Genomic DNA, 27,376 nt, shown 5'->3' on the forward strand with positions numbered 1-27,376 from the left:
TGCAGCACAAAGCTGTACATTTGTTTAAATTGACCTTTCTGAAGTGGGAATACTTTTCTAGTGGATGAACGCCTGACTATCACGATAATTCTTGTTAGTTGTTGGCTTTACTGTACACTGTCATGACACTAAAGTTAAAAACCTGGATACAGCTTTAACAAAGATAGCAAATTATATTAAATCAAACTAGTCTATAATATTGGCTTTAATTTGCTAACAAAAATAAGACCTCGGTTTGCATTAAAACGAGTGCGGAGTCCAAAAATATTTTCTGTCCTAATTGATATTATGCTACTAATGCTGTCAAGAACATTCATTTAACCAATTACAAAGATCTTTCAAGAATAAAATTTTAGTAATTGTTTCGTTCAAGGGCATTTAGGCTTCAAATAATCAGAGATATGGATCAGTTTGTGATCGTTCGTGATAGTTTTGTTGGCTTTGGTTTTGAAGGAGGACAATTAAGTGTGATAGGCTTTAAAGGGGTCATATGATGTGATTTCAAGTTTTCCTTTCTCTTTGGAGTGTTACAAGCTGTTCGCGAATAGATAAGATTTCTAAAGTTGCAAAGACTAAAGTCTCAAACCCAAAGAGATATTCTTCATTAAAGTTAAGACTCATCCACGCCCCCATAAAACGCCTTGTTTAAACACTTTACATCATGATGTGGGAATATTTGCATAATGCCACCCAAATGTTCCTGATCCTGGGAGAAAAGACTACAATATCGACTGTTGTTTGTCGTTTCTCGGATCACAAATGCAGACATGGATTTGTTTACGTGGCATAATGCAACTTAACACGTAAAAACACAGTATAAGTCATTATAATCCGTAATTATGTCCCCACTAGATATAACAAGTGCCTTGTTTATAATGGGTTTTATTGGTTTTGTCTCGTCAAAGGCATCACAGTATGGTAAGGGACATAACATTTCCGCCACACACTTGAGGCATTCAGCCAATCACAACGCACTGTATAGCTGGCCAATCAGAGCACACCTCACTTTTCAGACCGATGAGCTTTGTAAAAAATCTACGCGTTTCAGAGGCGAAACAATAATGAACAGTATTTGGAAAACATTTGTTGTTTTTTTTTTTACCTTAAACTGCATAACCACTTTTAATTACATCAAATACACAAAATAACGTTGTTTTTTTTAGCAACATCATATGACCCCGTTAACACAAAACATTAAAAGTGCATTTGACAAATTGCACAATAATAACTTTTCTTCAAAACAACACAAAACAAAAACAAGAAAGCAGAATGAAAATTCCACTTAAGAAAAAAAAAAAAGGATTCCACTTTAGACGAAAAAAAAGGCTATAAATCGTAGTCCTTTGGGTGTACATATCACTTTACGAACGTTGTGAAGAAAGTGGTGTCTCACAGCTACTGAAAAGACTATCTGGATGTCTGTCAAAAAAGCAGATATTTCTTCAAGGATATGTCATATATATACACACACATGTATTGGAGTTCTAGTGCCTCCAACTGCTAAATAAGCACCTTCAAATGGTGTCAAATTACACTGCAGTGGACAAAAAAAAGCCAAACAAAAAACATTTGAGACATGATATAAAGGCAGAAGTAAAGAGATAGACTGATTGAGGGAACACATCGCTTCAACTCTCTAGTGCTAGACAAAAAAAGCTGACACAAACGATCAGAGAAAGTAAACATATCGAGAGAAAAAAAAATACATTCAAACACAGGTTTCCTCTTACAGTTACCAACATCCTGTGCTACCTTGGGCTAGAAACATACTGTATGCAAGTACACAAATGCCAAAGCTTAGTTAAAGCATTGCATGGGCCTGTTGCACAAACTCGCAATATTATGTTTCTGTTGCCATACTCAAGGTGCGATAGAGTTTCCTTCAAATGTCTGCACCAGGAAACTGGGTGTACAACCATAAAAATATAAAGAGTTTGACTAACTAGCTCAACAAGATTATATAAATAAACTGTTGTGCCACCATTACAGTAGCTGTATAAATGCTGCATCCCAATTCACTGCCTTATACTAAGCCCTAAAAGTATAATAATAATAATAATAATAATAATAATAATAATTCCTTACATTTATATAGCGCTTTTCTAGACACTCGAAGCGCTTTACATAGACAGGGGGTATCTCCTCATCCACCACCAGTGTGCAGCATCCACCTGGATGATGCGACGGCAGCCATATTGCGCCAGAACGCCCACCACACACCAGCTTACCGGTGGAGAGGAGACAGTGATGAAGCCAATCAGCAGATATGGGGATTGTTAGGAGGCCATGGTGGTCAGAGGCCAATGGGCGAATTTAGCCGAGATGCCGAGGTCACACCTCTACTCTTTTCACAATACATCCTGAGATTTTTACTGACCACAGAGAGTCAGGGCGTCGGATTAACACCTCATCAGTGGGAAAGTCGTTGCCTAATGGTTAGAGAGTCAAACTCGCAATCAAATGGTTGTGAGTTTGAGTCTCGGGCCGGCAGGAATTGTAGGTGGGGTGAGTGCATGTACATTAATGTGCATGTATAGAAATTAAGTAGATTGATCTTGATCTGCCAGTCTGTTTGCATAATAAAGGGTTTAAAAGTGACTGACCAAATGCATGTTTTCAAAAGCTTACAATCTTATATTATAATGTGGATAATATTCCATATATATTATCAGATTAGATACTGATTAATAATCACAAACTTTCCCTACTTAATCATCGGTCTCGCATGTCCACCATGTTTGTCGTTTTTAAACACTTTTTGTGTTTTGTAGATCTAATTGATGGGCTGGTTTGGGGGTAATATTAGCCGTTAAAGTCTCCATGGAACGACACGAGTACCTTAGGAAGACTCATTTCAACATATGCCTACAACCATTTGGGATACAGCAATTATAATTAGGGGCGGCAGTGGCTCAGTGGTTCATGTAGGTTGTCTACAAACCGGAAGGTTGGTGGTTCGATCCCCGGCTCCACCTGACCAAGTGTCGAGGTGTCCTTGAGCAAGACACCTAACCCCAGCTGCGCCCGACGAGCTGGATGGCGCCTTGAATGGCAGACACCGCAGTCGGTGTGTGAATGATTGAGTGGATGGGTGAATGTGAGGCAAATTGTAAAGCGCTTTGGATGGCCATGTGGTCTGTTGAAAGCGCTATATAAATGCAGTCCATTTACCATAATTTTGAACAATATTTAGGACAAACAGTATGCAAATTGGGATGCAGCATAAATGTAAAAAAAGTTTATAGTGATACTTTAGTGTCACTAGCATTTCTTTATGAATTGCAGTCTGACGCATTTTGGAAAGCAACAACGCTATCAATCTTTTATACTTCATTGCTATAAGCACTTGCATACTTGCGTAGAGTATATTTCTGGCTTTAGGCAACGTGGCCCCAGTAAGTGGCACCACAGAGACCCTATCAATAATATGTGTGTGTTTACACAAAGGGGTGTTTAGAGTCATCTGGGCACTCCAAAGAAGAAGAATTGCACAGGCAGTGAGACACAAATGTTTGTTTCTTTTGTTTCTTTTTTTTTTTGGAAAAAAGGCAGCTTGTTCTTTATGGAGGCTTCAGAGCAGAGCAAACCTAAAGAGGTTAAAGACACCAAGCTCTCATCTTTCTGTTCTAGTTGCAGAGAAAATAGTGCTAAACTGAGGTAGAACAGAACGCAGGGTACACATGATCCTTCAGATATCTTTACACCAATCACCACACAGCAGCAGAAAAGAGTCCGAAACAAAAACAAAATATACGTAATCGTTATGAAGAATGTGAAAATATTTCCACTTCAAGAATCTGGTAGCCTCTTTGTAAAGTTTTGGTTCACCCCAACTCTATTTTGAACAAAGGAGACGGACACGCAAATGTTGACGTCTACTGCATACTCTTGAATGGATGTGGTTTTGGACGAACCTTATCTACACAACAGATAGTGCCCATCTCTGAGCGTTCGTTGTAGTGTCTGAACTATGCTATGCAGGGAGGAACAGGTGCTTGTAGTCAATACTGGCACACAATTCTGCTTTCAAAACTTAAAGCAATGTCCACAATGGAATTCAAATGCAATTTATAAAGAACAATAAGTGTATAATGGAAGAAAAAGAAACTCCCAAAAAAATTTTTCCAAACATTACGTTACATTCATAGTCATATTCTTCTAATTTTTTTTAATTGGTTGAGGTAAACCTAGAATTTTTGAAGAAGCAAATTAGAAACCAAACCCAATGTAGTCAGCAGTATGTAGTGCTATCGCATAACTTTTTTTGAGGTACTGTACAAATCACAATCACTTTCCTGAGTTTTTGGAGAAAATCAAACACAAACGAATTTCATAACTTAGGATCCAGATTCAAAGTACATCATGGACCTTCTCCTGCCATTCCTGGGGTCTACAGGTTAGACTTGATTGAGGAATACTGTTGTTCTTTTGAGAGAAATGTCAAAAACAAAGAAAGGAACGAAAAGCAGAACATGTCTGATTTAGTTTCATGTTAAAGCTTTCTATATTAGCACATGCCACCAATGTAGATGGTGAGGCAAACAAATCCAAATCCAAATCAATGAAGCACCACTTCAGGCACTTCATAGCAACAAAATGTCAAAAACAGCAGAATGATATTTATACACAAAGAAGTTTGTCCTCACTTACAGAGTTCCTCTGTAAGCGGAGCTCTGCATCTGCAGTACTGAGCCCAGAAAACAGTATTTCTCTGTCTAGATTATGTGCAAAGGGCCAGGCCTTGACTTGAGTACAGCCATGCATCATTCAACTGTATCTGACCGTCCTTCAGGTTCTTCTTTAGGGGTCATCTACATTTGTAATAACCACACTGTTTAACTGCATGTGTCACCCAAAGAATTCTGAATTGTATACCCTCTTAGAGTACAGGAGGTCACCCCTCAGATTTCATTACGCCTTCGCTCTTTACTGACTACAACCAAACATCTTATTCCATTCAGTGTATGTATCGAGTTCTTTCTGTGATATGCTGGGTTGGATTTTGCAAAACACATTCTCAAAGTCTTGGTATGACACCGGTCTCATCTGACCTGGGATCATTCCAGAAAGGTCTGCACCAGACATGCCATGGAGAGGACCAACCATGGCCTCCTGGCAAAGTCGGACCACATCCAACCCAGAGAAGCCGTCTGTCCGCTGAACAAGCAGTGCAACCTCTTTGTCGCTGAGGCAGTAGTTGTGCTGTGAGAGCAGCTGGCTGATTATCTGGTGTCGTGCGGTGGCATCCGGTAAGGGGACGAGCAACCGCTTAACAAAGTACCTTCGTAGAGACTCATCAATCTCTTCAGGTTTGCTGGTGGAACATACTACTAGAACATGTTCCTCTGGAGAACTCAGGACTCCATCAAGCTGGAGGAGGAGTTCACTCTTGATTCGGTTCACAGGACTTTCTTCGCTCAACTGGGCAGACAAAAGCAGATCTACATCGCTGATGAAAACCACTGAAGGCTGCCGGCAGCGAGCAACAAGGAACGAGGCCTGGATGATTTTCTCACCCTCTCCAAGCCATTTTGTGACCAGTGCTGAGCCACTAAGGAGGAGGAAAGCTGCGCCAAGCTGACTGGCCATACACCGGCCAAGCAGAGTCCGGCCCGTGCCCTGAGGTCCAAAGAGAAGGATGCTGCGAGGTAATGTGGCCATACCGCTGTACATGTCTGGCCTTAGAATAGGCCACAGGACCTCATCTTTAATTGTGGCTTTTGCCATCTCCAGACCAGCAATGTCACTCCAGTCCACAGGGGGTGTCTGCTGCAGAATCTCAGTGGTGACCATCTCTACCAAATTAGCATCACTGTTTTTTAATTGCTCCTCAGCAGGATGGCTGGATGAAGTGGCCGTGCCAATGGAATGGGGGTGATGCTGTCTGTTGTCATCCCCGTGGTCACTCAAAACAGGGGAACCGAACTTTCCAAATGACTCGCCTGGCCGCAGGGATCCCAAGGAACCTTTGGAGGATCCGTAAGAAGGAGGGGTTAATGCCCTGCCGGACTGGCTGCCAAATTTCCGCTGCTGATCTGGTGGCATTGACTGCTTTGTGGGCTTAAATGCCAAAGATGAAGTGTCAGCATTCCTGTCAAATCCATTCCCTCTGGTTGAGTCAACAAGACTGTTGTCTGGCATTCTGTACATGGGGCTTTGAGCAGAACGCTGCTGGCTGTAGTTAAAATTTCCATAACTGGAGTCCATATCTCCCTGGCCTGTCATGTAAAACGCTTTTCTTTTCAGTGTGTTGGCCGAGCTGCCGTTCAAAGGTGTTGGTGCAATTGGCGCATGGCTGTGGGACTGGTAGGAGTAACCGGGAAGGGTGGAAGGGGGTAAGGGAGTGGGGGCAGCAATGCCTGAGGGCAAGTAAGCTGAGGGAGGGGGTGCTCCACCTGGGCTGTAGCCTGGGGCAACAGCAGTCTGTGGGGGATAACCTGCTGGAGGGTAATTGTAACTGGAGAGATTGGGGGAACTTGCATTGTAGCTGGGCACTAGGGTTGGAGGTGGAGGCTGAAGGAGCCCAGCGCTGTGCAAAGGTGAGGGATGTGGGGACGGGAGAGCTGGTGTGCTTTGGCCGCCACTGTAAGTGCAATGCAAGTACGAGCCATTATAACTGCTAGCAAATTCCTGAGAGGGGATCCCCGAGTGCAGAGCAGTAGACGCATGATTCCCGCAGTTACTGCTGGAGTAGCTGGGCTCGCTCAAGCTACCTGCCACCCCTGTGGAGCTGCCGACACTTGCCGTCACATCTGGAGGAGGAAGCGCGGCCGTCATGCCAGTCTTACTTGCAGAAACCACATCTGCAGCACAGCTCATTGGGTAGATCCCCTCCTGCCATACTTCACTCTCCGACTTGCGTCCGTTCAAGAGTCCTGGGGCGCTCTCGGAGTACGAGCACAGGAGCGCCCGCTCACTGGGACCCTCCAGGATACCGGAATACTTCTCTGCATACTTCTTCAGAAGGTTGGAGGCTGTCAGTGCTGATATATCGTCATTGGCCCAGGCATACTGGTAGGTCCTCTGCAGGTGTCCGCGGTATGCCTCTGCTTTATGTGCGGGGGAACGTGTGGTGGATGAAATGTCAAAATGTTGCTCAGCCCACTGCGCATGCTCTGGGGTCCACTGCATCTTTAAGCCTAAAAAAAAATCAACAAACAAAAACAAGCAGGTGTGAGAAACTCGTACTCATAAATAGAAGCTGCTAGATCTGCCTCGCTGATTTATGTGAAATTACTCAAATTTAGCTGATAACTGTAACGGAAATGGTCGTGCAGCTTAGTGTTGATGTGTAGTACAGTTTTTAGTGAATTTTGAGCCATATATATATTTACATAATGTTTAAAGACATTTTCATGCATATATTGTTTTCAAAAAAATTTAAGAGTACTGCAAATATTACAAAAAAATAAGTGTTATTCAGAAATTAGTGCAGGCCATTAAAAACACATTGGTCGACCACTGGGATTTTCAGGGTCTATGACCCAATAAGCAACTGCTATTGAAAAGAAACAAAATACACACAAACAGCAACAACAAGAGTAAAATATTATTTCCATTTCTCCCCATCCAGCTCTCCAAGATTCCTGGCTTCATATCGCAGACACTGCTGACAGTTGGTATCGCAGGAACAGTGCAGATTTGGGCCTCCAACACCTGGTTAGCACAGTATAATGCACCCTGCACACAGCCGAGTGACACAGACATCGCAGGTCACTCTATAATCCAACTCTCATCTAAAGCAGTCCCAGACAGTTTCAAATCTGCTTGGAGGAGTGCAGCAAAGCAATCTCCCAGGCAGCGCTCTACTGCTTTCATCACACAAACTCACAGCACGGCATGAATTACAACAGCTTTCTGTCTGCCGCCCGCCTGCCTCCCGGAGCACAGGGAACTGGAAAGGAGGAAAAAACATGCCCGTCTCCCTCTCGTTCACTCTAATGCTCCCCTTTCTCTCTCCTCCTTTTACTCTGACGCTTTGGGTTCTGACTCTCTCTTTCTCTCTGTCTTTTCTCTCCGCAGCCTCTGTCTTTTATTGGCTCCGGGGCTCAAAAGCCACCATCAAGTTTAATCCCAAACTCCATCTGCAAACACAAGCAGTTACATACACTGTCATCTTAGACACAGCATGGGATTATCAAAGAGACATTTACTCAAGAGCCGACGGGATGACGGGGGTGGTCGCACGCACACTCTCGCCGTCTGTAGATAGACTTCTGATGACAACAGCGTTCGGCTGCAATGTCCAGCAGGCATGCTATTGTGCACACACCTCCCGCTTATCTAAGCTTACTGGGCCTAAGCACTCACAAACACTATTCACAACACAAAGAAGAAAGAAGATGTCACAGAAAACGACACTGTTTACGAGCTTTTAGCCATGTGCACACATGTACCTTGATGTCTAAAGCCTGTCAAATTAAATGTCTCTCTAAACATGACATAAACACATTACCACTCCTTGTAGCACGTGCATCATAAATAAAATAAATATTTTACCGGTTAGAATAAACAACAGAACAATTAAACCCAAAATTGATAATTGTAATACTAATAGTAATGATAATAATAATAATATGTATATGTATATATATATTAGTGCAGTCAAAACGAATGATCACAATAGAATAAATGTTTTTGTTTACATAATATGTGTGTGTACTGTGTATGTTTATTTTTTTGTTAAGTATTTAAGAACATTTTATATATATATATATATATATATATATATATATATATATATATATAAACATAAAAATAAATGAAAGTAAATATTTTCAAAATATATACTGTATGTGTGTGTATTTATATACACTTCCCATATAATATACGAATATTGAGCAATGAAACAAAATCATTTTGATTCATGGGAACGGACACTTTGAACAGGTTTATGAAAATTAATCAAACTTACCAACTCAAATGCTGCTTTCACTACTGAAGCGAAAATCTTTTTAATGAGACATAAAGGATCATGAAACTACTCTAATTACATAGTCTTTCAGTCACTTAATGAGCAAATTAAAAGTTCACTGAAGTCACTGCATTTGCAATATTACTTAATTTTGCATCATCATCACAAATATAACCTAAACATTTAATATATCACCTAGCCCTAGTTGCATTCACAGAGTCTGGGATATCTACTCACTATTTCTCTATAAATAAATCCCCTTGATATCCTATCAGTGTATAGTGTGTATATCAGAGCACTTTCTCCACAATAGAAGATGGGCATGTGGTTTTCCCTCGCCTGAATCCCCCGCAGCCTGGCCAGACACCACACACACACACACACACACAGCTAATTAGCAGGATGATGCTGAGCTAATTGTGTTAATTTACAAGGTTTTAGTCAAAGGGATCGCTGCTTTGGCTGGCAAAGCTGTCAGGCCCGCGAGTTAATGACTAAGAAAGGCTGAAGACAAAGAAAGCTGGCAAGAACATGGCAGACATGCCAGCAAGCCCATTAATAAAGCCCAGGGATAAAACCAGGGCCGCAAATCTAGACAGATGTCAGTTCTAGCACTATTATCAACTGATAAGCAATGTAACGCCTATGTAATGCTTGCTAGCAACAAATACATTTCATTATCATAGTCCAGACTTTCCCTTATTCAATTTCCAAAGCCAAGTCTCTAGTGTTTTCAAAATTGCTGCATGCAAATGTGAAAAATAAAATTATTTGGTGCAATTATGCTGATGGAAATGACGTGATATTTAAGTGATGGAACAATAATTTTTTCAACAGATCCTGTGCATTTAACTGTGCAGACAAATTTGATTTTACACACTGTGGTTTGCTGCTTTTTGTTGCTTTGCATCATTGAAAAGAAAAAGAAAAAAGTGCACTGTAAAAATTAACCGGTAAATAAGAGTAGAAAAAAAAACTACTTTAGTCTTTCTACTTCAACATTTTTCACAAGTAGTATCATTGAGAAACAATTACAGTTTTAAGTTTTGCATATTTTATTTGTTTTTTATTTCAATTTTAGAAATGTAGTTGATTTTTACATATTTTTATACAGTTTATAAATGTATTTTGGTTAATCTCCAGTTTCTTTTAATTCATGTAAAAAAAAATGGTTTTAATGGTTTTAGTTAACTATATTAACCCCCATCACTTGTCATTTCTTTGTAATCATTTATAAAAAAAATTACTAGCAACTTCTGAGTAAAAATAGTAAATCCTACATAATTTCTTTCTGTTTACACTACTATATAGATCAGGTTAAATACAACATTAAACATTCACTGAACTGTGATTGTGCATGCATAAAATATTCCTGCAAACAAGGAATTTTAGTATTTTTAATACAAATATTTGCTTTTAAATATTGGTTGTTGTGCTTCAATAATCCTATTTAACACAGATGCATATTTGCTATCATCTGAGGACAAGCTTTTCATTTTTTTTTTATTACCTTGGGAAGTCAGAGTGGTTCGACTATCTCCCTGCCTCTGTACATCCACTTGTTAATGCATTTATTACTCCTCTTTCAAGTTCCACTTTGGAATATATACATTTATATACGGCTCCTCTCACAGGCAGGTCTTTGTGAGGAATGTGGGTGTTAACTTGCTCTACAACAAAGTAAGATGTTTCAAGAGGTTGAAATCCTCCGCTGTGCACACAGAGAGATTTCAAACAATGCTCTCGTCTCACGGTTTGATGGGTTTTATGAAACACACTACACTCGAACAAAAGAACAAATTCACTTCCCGTCACTATTACCGAGCCATTACAAAAATAAAACCTTTCTTTCTCGACAAGATTAAAGCAGCTGGAAATGAGACATCAAGGAATTATTTTACAGGGGAATAGTGAGTCGCTCTGGACACTTTGAGTTCGAGTACTCACCTCATGTATGTGCCAGTATTTGTAAATTGCTACTATTTTTATCCAATATGCTTACTTTGACGCTTCAGACAGTGTTGTCCCTATATCCTGTTTAAACATGAATTGGGAGCTTTTTGCGATGGCACCGTTTGTGAAAGATTTGAGGATTATAATTGAACAGTGGAGGAGGAAAGCAAGACTCAGAGAGAGAGAGAGAAAAGCAGAAGATGAATCATGTGTAGTCTGCGTTTCTACTCCTCTAAATCATTCCAGTCCACACTGAGCTCAAGTTTCAGTTAGCACTATGTGACAAACATGAATAACACCAAAACACATCCTTATCGCTACTAGAGGTATAAAAGTGTCACTCTGGCCTCTCTAATCTGTCATTGGTGAGCTTGCTAACTTCTTAGGGAACATGCCAACTAACACTGTGATCAACAATATGGCTCCTGTGACCAAACTATAGTTTACAATAATGTCGTAATACATAAAGTCTTAGTGATCATCCGATATATTGGCTAGAAATAATTCAAAGAAAGTCAAGACTATAATTCCTATTAGTTAAATGGGAGTGAATGCATTACCTATAATTAACTAAGAATGAGCAATGCATTTGTTGCACTATTTATTAATCGTTGTAAATGTAAGTTAATAAACAATTAGTTCATGTTAGCTCTGGTGCATTCAGAGCCAATCCTCTAAACCTAAAATACACAAGCTGCGTAGGGCCCACCAAAACACCAGGGGCCCCCCTTGCTCTCAAAGATGATTTAATTTTGTTTTTAAATTTGGCCAGCAGTAATGTAAACACAAATGATCATTTATTTTAATGCATTGCATTGTCGCCCTTTCTACATAAAAATCGGTCAAATCATGTAATGTGAATGTCGTACATTCTTTGCTCGGGACTAAAAAAAACATGTTAAAAGCATACCGAGCCATGGAAGAGACCCTAGCCAAGTTTCCATCCAAAGTTGCGAATTTAACTCACAAACAAAACTGGAATATTGCATAAAACATTTGCGAACAAGCATCGTTTCCATCCAACAAGTCAAAGAACAATATCGTCACTTCCTGATGAACTGGCACTGTATAAATCATTAAGAAAACTAGGAGAATATAATAATTTTCATATATAATAAATTACTTGCACCTCAGAGCGAGCAGATAAAACACAATGATGCGATCGTTACTTTCGGAGGTGGATGCTGCTGTTTTGGAATGCAGAAATGCAAGACATTTCTGGAAGGGCAATTATACAGAAATACTTCGATGACAGACTTTGCTCGGGTATTTCTGAAATACCATAAAAATATTTCAGCTGCTGTGGAATGAGATCGGTCCGCTGGTTAGTCCAGATTTACTGTCCAATAGCGCAAAGTCACATGACCTTTTTGATGCGATTGGAAGAATTTATTTCTAAAATGCATTTCCATCTCCTATTATTCACCAATTTATTCATCAACCCTTTTTCGCACAAGTAAAAAAAACACCAAGCGAGCGTAAAAACTGTTTTTGCCAATTTAGGGATTTTTATTCGAAATTTTTAATTTTTATCACTTGTTTCTCATGCAATACTTCAAAATGCACATTAAGATAGGTTGATGGAAACATTTAGCAATTATTTCTCAAGCCCTTTCAACGAACGCGATTTGAGGCGGACCAATGAGTTTCATTAATTAATTAATTCATTCATTCATTCATTACCACTCATACCAAACTCTACCCCCGTTGACACAGTTTTGTGTAGGGCCCCCAGAAGTCTAGGATCAGCACTGTCTATTAATAATATTAACAGATACTATTGATTTAAATAATTCATTAGTAAATGTTAAAATGATTAAGGTAATAAATGCTTACTAATGTAGTAAACTAATGGAACCATATTAAAATACCTAATTAAATAAATAAATAATATATAAATAACATATTATATAAATAAATAAATAATACACTACTTCTATTGTGTTTATTAATGTTATTTTCAGAAGTTAAAACAAAGGCTTGTCTGTACGCATCATTATTATTTGAGTATTATTTATATACTATTATAGTGTTTATAAAAATTGTATTAGTGTTTGTTCTCTTAACAATTTAGTTCAATTTACTACGGTTAAACCTTAAACCTATTTGAGGTAGTTGCTAAGGCAACATTTCTTTACATTTAAGTTTTCCATCTAATATTTAGTTTTATGTTAATTAATCTAAATTAGCATATCTGATTTTCAAAGTTTTAGGTAACAATAATAACACTGGTAAGAATTATACGCTGAATTCACAAGAACAAACAATAAACAAAAAACTAAAGTCAATATTTTTTTTATTTTCTAAATGTGATAACACTTTACGATAAGGTCTTATAATATAGAGGAAAAATTTTGCTTAAAAATTGTACTATGCATTGAGTTGTCTATGTAGGGCGCTGTAAATATTTGACTTATGAGGTTCCAGTTATTTTGGATGCACTCTTACTAGGTTTAGGAACAGAGCAAACGTCAGTCCTAAGAAGCAGTAATTCTTCTCTATGTAACCTGAATAGTCATATAAACACTTGTATTCGTATTAAAGGGATGTTTGGAGCCAGCCTGAGGCCCCAAAGCTCAATTTCCACTGATTGACTTTTCACAAAACCCCCTTTTGTTTAATTCACCACTGTCTGCTGGTCTACTTTACGGCTGGAAAATCTTAGATTACACTGACCATTGTCACTCATTTGGGAGAGAGGCCAAACAAAAGCCGGCAAGACTGATTGATCGAATGCGGGACTTCATTAGAAGATATTCTGAAGGTGCATTGAATATTTTGCACATGATCTGGTGCTGGTGGGGTTGCAAGACTTTTCTGAAAGTGACAGATAGCAAAGAAAAAACATGTTAAATGCACATAAAATGCAAAATGCACAGTTATGGGAGAAAGCGCTTTTGAGGAAACTATCACAGTTACCTAAAACTGAAACGATCATGACGATTATTGTTACTATTATTCTTTTTTTTTTGCATTTTAACTTTTTGCCAGTATATAAAATAAAAACTGAAACAGTATCTTACTGATAATAAAACAGTGGCACTGGGTAGAAGTGTCAAACATAGACATCCTCAAAATGATGAACAAAACTAAACCAAGTAAAAAGAAAACATGTCCCAAAATACAATAAATAAAGGTTCACTTAAAGCAAAATGAAATAAGGTTTGTGTTGGTAACAATATTTGGAGTGCAATGAATTATTGGCCATTCAGAAACATATCATGGCCACTAAATTCAAAACCAGAAACCAAAATAGACTTTTATTCTACTCAGTCTATGCAAAGTATTAGGTTTTTGTCCATGTTTGATTTGCAATTAATTTTGGTATAATTTTTTATGCTAAATACGCAGATCACAATTACATCCCTGTACGATTACTCCAGTACCACAACCACACAATGACAAAACCGAGCTAACTTTCAGAAATATAATAGTCAATTTTCTCTTCTAGTTGATCTGAATGATTAAAGATATGCCATACTTCCTTCACCTATTACAAGCTGAAACCTGACAGTAATTACTGATCATCTGTGCTGGTCTAATGGCTCTGTTAGTTCTGCCACTGATCAACACACTGAGTTTGGACGGCGGGGAGAGCGGAGCGGGAGAGAGCGGGTTTACACTGCAGTGTGTAATTTCAGACACTGTGATCATGGCCAATGAGACAGAGAAGCTGACCTTTTTCGGATCTATTAATCTGGCTAGCCTCGGCCGATTTTAAGCAAACAGCGGCGAGCTTGCGCTCTTTCGGTCCAATTTCCCAGCGCGTAAATTGGACAGCCGCTCGCACCATTCTCAATTCATTACTGTGCTGCTGAAAGGAAGCTATGAGGTGGTGGAGGTGTGTGTGTGTGTGTGTGTGTATCGACTAGAGATGTGTTCATTCTGACCACTTGAAAACTCATAGATAAATCAGACGAGTCCCTGTATTTAAATTGTTAATTCATACATACCAGGTTTGCACTTCACACACACACACACACACACATGCACACACACGTTTGTTTTTGTGAAAAGTGTGTTCATCCCATAGGTGTAATGGTTTTTATACTGTACAAACTGTATATTCTATGGCCCTTCACCAACCCTACCCCTAACCCTAACCCTCACAGGAAACTTTGTGCATTTTTACTTTCTCAAAAAAACTCATTCTGTATGATTTATAAGTGTTTTGAAAAATGGGGACATGGGTTATGTCCTCATAAGTCACCCTCTCCTTGTAATACCTGTGTCATACCCATGTCATTATACAGAGTTGTGTCCTGATATGTCACAAAAAACGAGCACACACACACACAAACACACAAATAGAAATGGGATAATTATTATTTTGAAAGGCATTACATTTTATTAATAAATACATCTTGTTTTAAAGATTAGATATTTAGAAAAATGTGTTAAGTTACATTATTATTTTTTTATATAAATATGCATCAGATTGCATGATCTATTGTTGTTGTTTGAGCATCTTGCACCATATGAATGGATAGAAGATGCTGTGTCAGGTTAAAAATACTGTTCATTCGTCCTGACTTAAATACTGTTGATTCTCTGCTGTCCCAATTTTAACCAATGACACTGCAAGATACTGCCGAAAATGTCAGTAAAACCAACCACAATTAAAAAAAAAAAATTGAAAATGAACCAACAATGAATAAATAAACCACTACAAAGTCACTAAAATATACTCCAGCACTTGACTTCCAGCGTCGACGTGCAATCGTTTCCAGCATCAAAGGCCTGTTTCCGCCGGTTCTTCTCACTCTGGTGTTCGGTGCGGGTGCATGGACGCGGTTGCCCTAAGAGGAAGCTGTCATAATTGAAACGTGGCCTAATCAGACTCATTACCATTTTGGGCAATTTGCACCACCAAAGATGCTTATTAGGTAACTGTGTTTAATAAAGCGCTCTTTAGAAAGCTAACAGTAATGAGCTCTTTAAAGTCAGCTCGGAGTGTGATTATGCCAGTGGAAGTGTTTAGCCTGCCGCGCACAGACTGCTACATTTAGTCTTGTGCAATGTCATAATTAAGCCGTGCAACCTGCTTTCACTGCCTCACAATGGATGCGGCCTGTAAAACCCAGGAAAATATTTATAATTACTGATCATTACAGCCCAGGGATTTTTATCTGCGGATGTAAACACAATTATGAGAGCCTCTTGCTTTCATGTGCCTCAAACAGAGGACTCCATATGTGTGGACACACATTAATTACATTTATAAATAAAAACAAACTCGTGTTGTTGTTTCAGAGTGCTACTGATCTCTCTCGCGTGCACGCCTTTTCCCTTTCTCCGCTTTTGGAGCGAGTCTGGGATGTGCTTCTAATTCAATCGCAACTAGAAATCATTATGGCAATTCATCTTACATATCAACTTAAAAGGTAATTTGAAAATCCATGTCGTACTCTTTCAAATGCGGCCGGAGACCAGAGGTCATCGTTTAGCCCCTAATTTACTCAAGAAATTTAGTCAAGGCCCTCTAACTGCAGTGGAGCGCATGATTTTCCTGACCGCGGTGGAGGAGGACAGTGAGGGAATTTTTTTTTTTTATTTAATTTTTTCCGAACGGTTGCACTTCCATATGGGCTGGAAAATATAATGAGTATTCATGATATTAGTAAAGAAGATTACTAATAGATCGATAGATGGACAGATTCAATTTCGATTTTTGCTCAGACCAGAACAATGAAAAAAGTATCCCAATTCCGTTGGAAAGCTGTGGATTTGGCAACACTTTCGCAGCGTGCTGTCACTCAGATGTAAACACGGAGGACATAAAGTCAGCGATTATGTGTTTATTTATCACGTGATCGAAATTATGCACAGACAATATGTCAAGGATGTTACAGAAGTCATCAAAATTGTGAAACTTTTGTGATACTTTTAGGGTTGCAAAAAGGTGGAAGATTTCCAGCTAATTTCTGAAACATTCCAGAAATTTTCAAACTTTCCAGGATTATAATTTTTTTAAATTGCCGGGTCACCTTCTGTGTGAAAGCAACCACGTCCCAGGATTGATTTTGGCATTGAACCCGGGTCGGGGACCTAGTAACATTGCCGGGTTCAACCCGGGACGAGCGCTGTGTGAACAAAAGCCAGATCTAATGCCGTGTCGAAGTGATGACGCACGTTATCGCGCGACTCTTTTACCGGCTGTTTTGAAGGAAGATCAACGTTCGCGACGAAAAAATGTGCAAACTGTAATGAAGCAGAGATCAGTTAGTTCCTCACTTTCCGCGCTGACGCCGAGATCGTTTGCTTGCTTCAGTGAAAGTATAACGTGCCTAACGTTTTCGACTCGTACATTACACGTCACGCGCTGATGTCACGTGTAGTTACGGGATCTTCAAGGGTTGTGTGTGAAAGCACGCACATATACCGGGTCATCACTGGCAGTGTGAAAGTGCAAAATCTAGCAGCCAGGGAACAATTGCCGGAACACTTTACCCGGGTATTTGCTGGAATGGCAGTGTGAAAGGGGCTACTGAAAGACTAATGAGTGCTGAAACATCACTGCACTTCCACTGACTATCTTTCACAACTGTCTTGATAACTTTGGGTGTGTAAAATCTTTCAAGTGAATTCCGTGAGAGCACAATTATAACGAATGTCGATCTACAGTGACTTAAAAGACACGACTGTTCGCACCGTGGTCGCACTGCAAAACATCTGACCTGTATCAGATTTACTAGCACATATACGCAAGTGGAACAAACTGAAAATGGATAAGATCAGATTCCATGTGCTTTGTGCTGCTCACACTGTCATGTAAAAACAGATCTGAGTTACAGAACATGTGAGCACAAAAAAAAAATATATATATAATCAGATTTGGCAGTGTGAACATACTGTAGCCTCTTAGTTTCCACACACAGTCTTTGTTAATTAGTTAATGAGGACCATCATCAAATGAAGTAACACCTGCAGTCACACTACCTTCTGGGTGGTATAATTTAATCAAGCCGTCTAAACACAATTAATCAATTAATTACTCTTAAATGCATGTCAGACACTGAAGTCCATCATTTAGTGATTTGGTTAATTGTGGGAGTGTGAGCAGAGACATGACAGGGACATAAGTCGGGCAATGACAAACACACATCTGAGACTATTACAACCAGAAAAATTTAAATAAATACATACATACTATTCTACCGAAATGCTATTTTTGCATTCATGTTGATTCCATCAAAGACCAAACATTTGCCTTAACAACTCTAATATGGAAGCATATGGGTAGCATTATTCAATTTGGGATGTAATATGCAAAATGACAATGCAATATGTAAAATGGCAATGCATTTCTGTATATACATTTCCATTTTCCAATACATTTGTGCAACGTTTGGTGCAAAATGAAAATGAAAATTAAATTACATAATTTTCATTTGCCATTTACTACACCAGTTTTAATATGTAAAATGAATATTAATTTTAACGCTTTATAAGTTGCAAAATTAAAATGAAAATGTATTACAGAAATGATTAGATATGTCTAAAATGTTAAAGCAAAAACTGTGGCAAAATGATCATTTAAATGCTATTTTTCTTAATTGCATTAACACTCACAGTCAAGACACTTACGATTGCATTTTCATTCGGTGTCCCGCAATGAATGTAGCAAAACTCAATGTGCACATTGAAAATGCATTCCGAGCCGATCACATGTCCCCGCCCTCGCGCCACGTCAATCATTGTGTGAACAAGGCGGGGCTTACAGAAGGTCAGAGACTCAAGTCTCAAGAAGAGGATTCAATCAAGTGAGACAACATGGACAAGACAGTTGGTCCGTGTATGTTTTGATCATTTCGGATTATTTCAATATTTCATTCGGACTTGTGGGCGGAGCTGAAACGCTGCTTCTGATTGGTCGAATCGGATCGGTTTTCATCTGACAGCCTTCAGCTGAAATGTCTGAAACTAGACTCACTGTTAATTAGCATAATATTTGAATCAGATATAGCTGGGCACATAATTCGTGCTGCTGAGACCTGCAAATTAGTTCTAGGTTGTAGTATTGTATGAATATTGTCCCACTGATAAAAACAGTGCAAATAGTTCTGTCCCTTTGGATAACAGTAAAGTGGAAATAAATATAGTTAAATTTATGAAATAAAATTAAATAGGATTTTTTGGGAAGGTAAGTCTGGCCAGTTATACAAGCAACACGAGTCGGACGAGTCTAAAGATATGAGCTGAATTGGGTGAAACATTAAAGTTCTAGTCTGTGTCAATTACTCTCATAATAAATAATAATAATAATGTTAACTCTATTTTTCGGTATAAGTTGCATCAGTCCAAAAATACGTCATGACGAGGAAAAAAACATATATAAGTCGAACTGGACTATATGTCACATTTATTCAAGACCAAGAGAAAACATTACCGTCTACAGCCGCGAGAGGGCGCTCTGGGGTAGGCTACAGGAGCACTGAGCAGCATAGAGCTAATTTTACTATTTTTATTTAGAAATGTAACTATATTCATTTTTACAATTATTTATTAATGTCACACACACACACATACCTAGTGCCTTATGACTTAAAAGATGAGAGTGGTAAACGTTACAGACATGGAACTGTTCAGTCTATTATTGATTTTAATTTCCACTTCACTGTTATCCAAAGGGACAGAACTACTTGCACTGTATTTATCAGTGGGACAATATTCATACAATACTACAACCTAGAACTAATTTGCAGGTCTCAGCAGCACGAATTATGTGCCCAGCTACATCTGATTCAAAATTATGCTAATTAACAGTGAGCGTAGTTTCAGACGTTTCAGTGCTTCACTCGCACTGACTCTTATTTTGCCTGAAAGAATGACAAGACCGAGCTGAAGGCTGTCAAATGAAAACCGATCCGATTCGACCAATCAGATGAAAGCAGCGTTTCAGCTCCGCCCACAAGTCCGAATGAAATATTGAAATAAACCGAAATGATCAAAACATACACGGACCAACTGTCTTGTCCATGTTGTCTCACTTGATTGAATCCTCTTCTTGAGACTTGAGTCTCTGACCTTCTGTAAGCCCCGCCTTGTTCACACAATGATTGACGTGGCGCGAGGGCGGGGACATGTGATCGGCTCGGAATGCATTTTCAATGTGCACATTGAGTTTTGCTACATTCATTGCGGGACACCGAATGAAAATGCAATCGTAAGTGTCTTGACTGTGAGTGTTAATGCAATTAAGAAAAATAGCATTTAAATGATCATTTTGCCACAGTTTTTGCTTTAACATGTTAGACATATCTAATCATTTCTGTAATACATTTTCATTTTCATTTTGCAACTTATAAAGCGTTAAAATTAATATTCATTTTACATTTTAAAACTGGTGTAGTAAATGGCAAATGAAAATTATGTAATTTAATTTTCATTTTCATTTTGCACCAAACGTTGCACAAATGTATTGGAAAATGTAAATGTAAATACAGAAATGCATTGCCATTTTACATATTGCATTGTCATTTTGCATATTACATCCCAAATTGAATAATGCTACCCATATGCTTCCATACTCTAAAAATGTCAGTTGGTGTATCAATCAAGTAGAAAGGGATACATATAATATATATGCATATATATATATATATATATATATATATATATATATATATATGCATATATATTATAAAGATTAATGAAAACATTAAATGTACCTTGTCTTGTCACAAAAGTATGCTGAATGAATGAACGAGTGAATAAATAAATAAAATGTTTGGAGTATTCTTGCTACATGACAAAAAAAAAAAAAACACTTCCTGTATTTTGGTTAAATCATATAAAATAAAAATATTTTCTTCTTTATTACAATTTACAGACATACAGGGAAACAAATATCCCTATATTTTTGAGTTATTTGCTTTGAAAACATGAAATTGACCTTGCCTTCTCACAAAAGTATGCTGAATGAATAACCGAATGCCTGAATTGGTGCTGGGCAAAGATTCATTGAGATTAATCGCATCCAAAATAAGTTTTTGTGTATAATATATCTGTGTACTGTATATATATATATATATATATATATATATATATATATATAAATATAAAAGCACACACATACATTATATATTCAGAAAATATTTGCAAGTCTATGTCACAAAAAAGGGTTAGCGAATTCAAAAATCTTCTAAAAACTTGTTTTAAAACAGCATCAGGTGTTTTAAAATTAACACGTTTATGTTGATTTTTATATTTATATAATTTATGTAATATATAAATATGTTTAATATATAAACATAAAATATTTGCTTATACATGCATGTGTGTGTATTTATATATACACACACATAATACATATACACAGTACACAAACATATATTATGTACATAAAAACTTTTATTTTGGAATTGATTAATCAGCACTACAATAATAAAATACGTGCATACATAAATACATAAATAGGCCTAAGTAAATAAATAAATTAAATGTTTTGAGTTTTCCTGATATGACAACTAGCCTTGTCACAAAAGTAGGTAAATAAATAAATGTTTCGAGTTTTCTTGCCATGGCTACAAAGACTTGCTGCATTTTGGTTATATCACATAATATTTCTTTCTTTAATACAATATGTAGGCAGTTACACCACCTAAACATTTTAGCTCAATCAAACTGCTTTAGAGAGGATTGTCACACTGCAGGGACTGAATAGCTAAAGCACAAAACTCTTTATTTCTCTTCTTTCGGCAGTGCAGCTGAATTCTCATTCCCACTGACACTCAGGCCTTCAGGCTTTTTCCAGCATGTCTGTTTAAATTTTCAGACTGACCTCTCTTCTGCAGATCTCCGCAGATTTGTGCATCAAACTCCAAACTCCTAGAGCTGAAAACAGCAACAGACCTTTTACTCAGTGACACGACAGCTTTATGAGAACAAGGTCAGTACGACCACCTGTAAACGCTCAACATCAACAGCATCTGAAATCACTAAATCAGACCTATTCAGTGAGCGTTCATATGATGCACTCATTGCAAAAGATGCATGAACTGGACTGAATTATCTACTGGACCGTAAAATCTCTGAAAGGTGTTATTACTGTATCAATAGCATCACTAAATGGAAATGCAAAAATAAACATGTTGGGCAAACAGTCTTCCCATCTGCCATTGGTCGGCTAATCTGAAATAAGTCCCACCCCCCAAGGTATGCTATTGATTTGTGCAAGTGTTGCCACATTGCCACTGGTCAGGATGCTTGAAAAAACTGAAACGTTAAAAAATATATTTTGACAACATGGATGAAAAAAAAAAATAAAAAAATAAAAAAAAAATAAAATAAATAAATATATATATATATATATATATATATATATATATATATATATATATATATATATATATATATATATATATATATATATATATATATTTAAATATTTAAATTATGGCAAATGAAAATAAAACAAAATACTTGAATATAGAAATTGTTTTGGTACTTTGATATGCTTGTGAAATATAATAAATTATTTTATATAAATAAATAATTTAATACAAAACATTATTTGTTTATTTGTTATTATTATTACTATTACCAATACTATTACTACAAAAAACAACAACATATATATGTATATATATATATTAACCAAATAAATAAAATAAAATACATGTTAAAATATATTTTTAATTGATAAAGAGATTAATATATATATATATATATATATATATATATATATATATATATATATATATATATATATATATATATATATATATATATATATATATATATATATATATATATATATATATATATATATATATATATATATACATATATATATTAACAAACACACACACTACTGTTGGTTAATATACAGACGTGTAAAATACAACAAATAATTTTTATATAAATCTCTCTCTCTCTCTCTTTCTCATATATATATATATATATATATATATATATATATATATATATATATATATATATATATATATATATAGGTATTCAAATAAAATATACTCAACCAAAACATCGTTATATATTTTTTTTATATAAAATATTATTTACCTTCAAAATAATTTACAAAATATCGCCAAGGAGATTTAAAAATGTATAATTCGAATAAGATGAATATTCAGTTTTTGGATTTCATTTACCTTTCATCAACCTTAGAAAACCTGCTCTATTATCGTTTGCGTTATTTATTTTTTTTTGTCTTGTCAATTACTGTTCTTATTTGTTTCATGTTGAATGTGTGATACAGACTCTTTTTATATAATTTCTGATAATATTAAATAATCATTGTATGCTGTATGTTTTATGTCTTTTACACTTTGTTTGGGTTTTGTATCATGTATGTGGTTTTGCCAATATTTGCTTAACACTTATTGAAAATTAATAAAAAAATAAAAAAAATAAAAACATTTAAGAATAAGATGAATACAGACACTATGTGGCACAGTGGATACGCCTACTCGTTGATATATTAATAAGTGTGAGAAATAATGAATTTTTTTTTTTTAAAATGCACTATATCACACACACAATATACACTCGTTTACACACACACACACACACACACACACAAAATTACTGCAAAACATTAAAATATCTACATAAATTGTACACTTGAACACTTCTATGAATCTGCTAAATGCACAGTTATTGAACGATGCGATCCCCAAATACCAGCCGATTTATCAGTCTATCACATGGACAACACAACTCTGCCTTTCCATCACCTTCTCCGAACGAGTGTTTCACACAGGAACAGTTGGTGCGCTTGACCACACTAACACACCAACAACCTGAAGTGGTCAATCCATCAATATGTTCGCGAGTCTTGCATATGCGCCGCGGCAAAGCGAAGCCACACTGAAGAAACTGGAGGCGGATAATGTGATAATTTCTGTCTAATGTACCATCTGCTATTGTATCAATGTCAGCGTTAGCACGAAGCAGCTTTGCTTTCCGTCTGTAGCCTGATGCTCTCAGAGGCTTTCAGCGAGGACTGCCAAACACTTACAACAGCCACCGAACAACACCGCCTGCCGCTTGTTTCCCTTACAGACAGACACGATGACTGCTGGGAAACCAAAGGCCCAAATCCAAGAGAAATCTACACTGTGTACTTAGCTTTAATGTAGTTGGCCTGTCAGTCAAGCAGTCAATTTCCACAGACAAGGCCACTCTTTGTAAATCAGCGTAATATTCACGCTTCTATTCTGAGGGAAGACGGTGTGGACGGAGACAGAGCTGTAATCATTTCAATCTGGTAAATAGCCATTACGCCTCTCGAAGCGTCTGGCTGCTCGACTGATACGACAGTCTCGTCTCTTCTCTCGAGAAACAAGACACGCGGCCTGGGTTTCAGCGCACCATTTCAATCAATCCGGCAACTTCCACGATGTGCGACGTTCTTGTGCAGTTTCGGATACAATATACAGGTGAATGAATTCACAAAGATGACGTCAAGAAAAAATCATCCAGGATGCGACTTAAACTTCATGCAGACCTTTAAATGATGCAATGCATTATCAAAATTAATCCATAAAACTGTGCTTCTGTTGGAGTGATACTGAAAATAAAACAGTCAAATCAGTCATTGTATCTTTTATAAGGGCTCCAGGCTGCAACTAAAATATAGTTTCATGTTTATTTTCCATGCAAATGTTTAAATAATGCAAAGTTTTATCAAAACTAATCCCCTAAACCACTTCTGTTAAAGTGACGCTGAAAAAAAGAATACATAAAACATTAAAATAATCAACCAAGATAGTCCAAATCAATCGATGAATCAAATGCTCCAGACTGCTAAAAGTACAGATGCATGCTTACTTTTCATGCAAATATTTAAATAATGCAAGGTATTCTCAAAATCAATCCATAAAACTGGATTAGAGTGAAACGTTTAAGATTTAAATTAGATTTAAAAGTTTAAAATAAAATGTAAAACAATTAAATTACATAGAATCTTTTTTATTACACCACAAAGATAGTCAAACAAATAATTGTTATCTTTAAATGGCTCCAAAATGCAATTAACACTAAAGTGTAATGTTTATATAAACTTGCTAAAATAAACTTAAAATAGTGCTTCTTTTAGAGCAATACTTGATTTACCTTGGCACTCTTAGCATGAAGTCCTGGCCAGCTGTAGTGTATGAGATACTCATTCTCAGCCTGCTCTTACGCTGACATTAAGGGCAGCAGAATCGTCTCATCTGCTTGGGTCTCATCCATCAGTCTAACTACAGTGAGCTAATTATTTAGCCCATAACCCAGACGCGATGTACATTACATCGGCTGAAAGATAAATCATTACACACACTACACTTTCTGATATTAAGTGGCTTGTAAGTACAGTGGATGCATCATATTTCAAGAGCAGACAATATACACAGACGTGACGGCAGCCAGAGTAATGACCAGCCATTATCTTATATTGCTTGCAATAATAATTTTCAAGAGACTCATTCGGTGAAGGGTGGTCTATCAGATGTTTGGGACAAAGACTTTCCTACGTAATACAAAAATCGCTTTTTAAAGGTCGTTAAATGAAGACAGGGGTAAAACCCTGGGGAGGTTATTTTTACATCTGAAACACCATTGATCACAGCACATCGTGCGTTTTATAAATACATTAGCACCTTTTATACCTCACTTCAATAATATTACACAAACAATTGATAACTGCTGTATCTGTTGCAGGAACAGACCAAAAGGACAACATAAAATATTATTATATCGTTATTTTTCAGGCAGTAAAAACACTAACAAAAAACAAACAAAAAACAGATAGTTCCTAAACAATCAAATCAATCAATATTGTATACACTGAAACATGAAATAAAGATGAAAAGGACAATATAAAAATTCATAATATATTGACAGTTTTTTAAATATATTTTTATATATCTATATATATATATCTATATATCTATATATCTATATCTATATATCTATATCTATATCTATATATCTATATCTATATATCTATATCTATCTATCTATCTATCTATCTATATCTATATATCTATATATATATATATATATATAAATTATAAATATAAAAATTATAAATAATCTTGTTATAATAATAAATGCCATTATATATATATATATATATATATATATATATATATATATATATATATATATATATATATATATATATATATATATATTTTTTTTTTTTTTTTTTTTTTTTTTTTTTTATGGCATTTATTATTATAACAAGATTATTCTATCTTTCTGTAAATGATGTAACAAATTTATTAAAAATATTCTGCAATACATTTAATAAGAAAGTGGAAAATATGCACTAATTTACCTAAAAATAAATTTATATTAATATTCTGTTTGATAAAGTTATTTTTATCTTATTTTTAAAATAATGAAAAATAATTGAACAAGATATTTACTAAAACCAAATATATAAAAATATTTAGAAATAATTTTCTGCTAATATATTTAGTGTACAAAAATGTGCAAAACACTCACTGATTACTGAACTATGAAATATATTTATTAAAATAAATATATATTTTTTTACTTTTCTTTGATAAAATTAAAATAAATCTTAACTGCTGTCTGTAACAGATTTGTGATGCATTATAAAATATATTTCTGAATTTAGTGAATTCCTCTTGAATACACAGGATAAAATTATTATACATAAAGATACACACACACACACACACACACACACACACACACTGCTAACATGTCTATCAAGATCATAAGCACATATGAACTCAAATCGAAAGCATTCATTAGTTCATTAACTGAACTATAACAGACACTTGTAGAGACAGTAAGCTCATGCCTGGCTTTAATAGCCTCACCTTAAACACTTCAGACAATCATATCGATCGAAAAGAATTAAAAACAAAAGATGGTAGAACAGAAAAGGCAAATCTAGTTATTCATACCAAAGTGGAAACTTGCACATAAATCCACCAAAAGAGATTTGCTGAATGGTTCAGATGAAGAGTCTTGAAGAGCGTCGTGCCCTTGCAAAAGCGTCTTTTTGTAACTTCACAAAAACAATTGAATGGCTATAGAAAAATGCTTCTTTTTCAGTGCTATGAAACGTTTGAAAATTCTGGATGAGTTTAGCACTTTATAACACAATTCCTTCAAACTTTGTTAATTTAATTTAGTTAAAAAACCACTGAGATGTCAAATCGAAGAATGCAGCCCAAGGACGGTGAATGGGGCAACGCTGTTCAAAAGAAGGGGAGGAAAAAAAGAAACCTTAACACTTGGACACTTTCGAGGAGGTGGAATAATTTTGATAGAATCAAATTCAATGAAAAACATTTCAATAAAATGGTCTCTGAATAACAACTTTCTACAATAACATAAAGACAGAATAATCAAGAATTCTTTAATTTAGTTCAGACATCCAAATGTAATTAGTGTGAAGATGTTTTAGATGTTGATTTATCCTTCATAAATCTTGAAACCATCTAAACAATCCACTTCAGCTTTGCCTGATTAACAGAAAAACTAAAATGTCAAGAACAAAATCAATAACGTACTCGTTTC

General features: G+C 36.3%; 1 protein-coding gene across 2 annotated transcripts in view; it reads right to left on the bottom strand.

Moving 5' to 3' along the window:
• Positions 1-3,178: 3,178 nt before the first annotated feature.
• fign (fidgetin) overlaps positions 3,179-27,376 on the bottom strand; it is a 64,749-nt gene continuing 40,551 nt past the window's right edge. For both annotated transcript variants that reach the window (XM_026271174.1, XM_026271173.1), the window contains one exon: positions 3,179-7,139. In XM_026271174.1, the coding sequence (XP_026126959.1) occupies positions 4,927-7,131 (2,205 nt within the window). In that variant the 5' untranslated portion in view covers positions 7,132-7,139 and the 3' untranslated portion in view covers positions 3,179-4,926. The remainder of the gene's footprint in view (positions 7,140-27,376) is intronic.

Source organism: Carassius auratus, chromosome 9, assembly GCF_003368295.1.
Source record: "Carassius auratus strain Wakin chromosome 9, ASM336829v1, whole genome shotgun sequence".
NCBI lineage: Eukaryota > Metazoa > Chordata > Actinopteri > Cypriniformes > Cyprinidae > Carassius > Carassius auratus.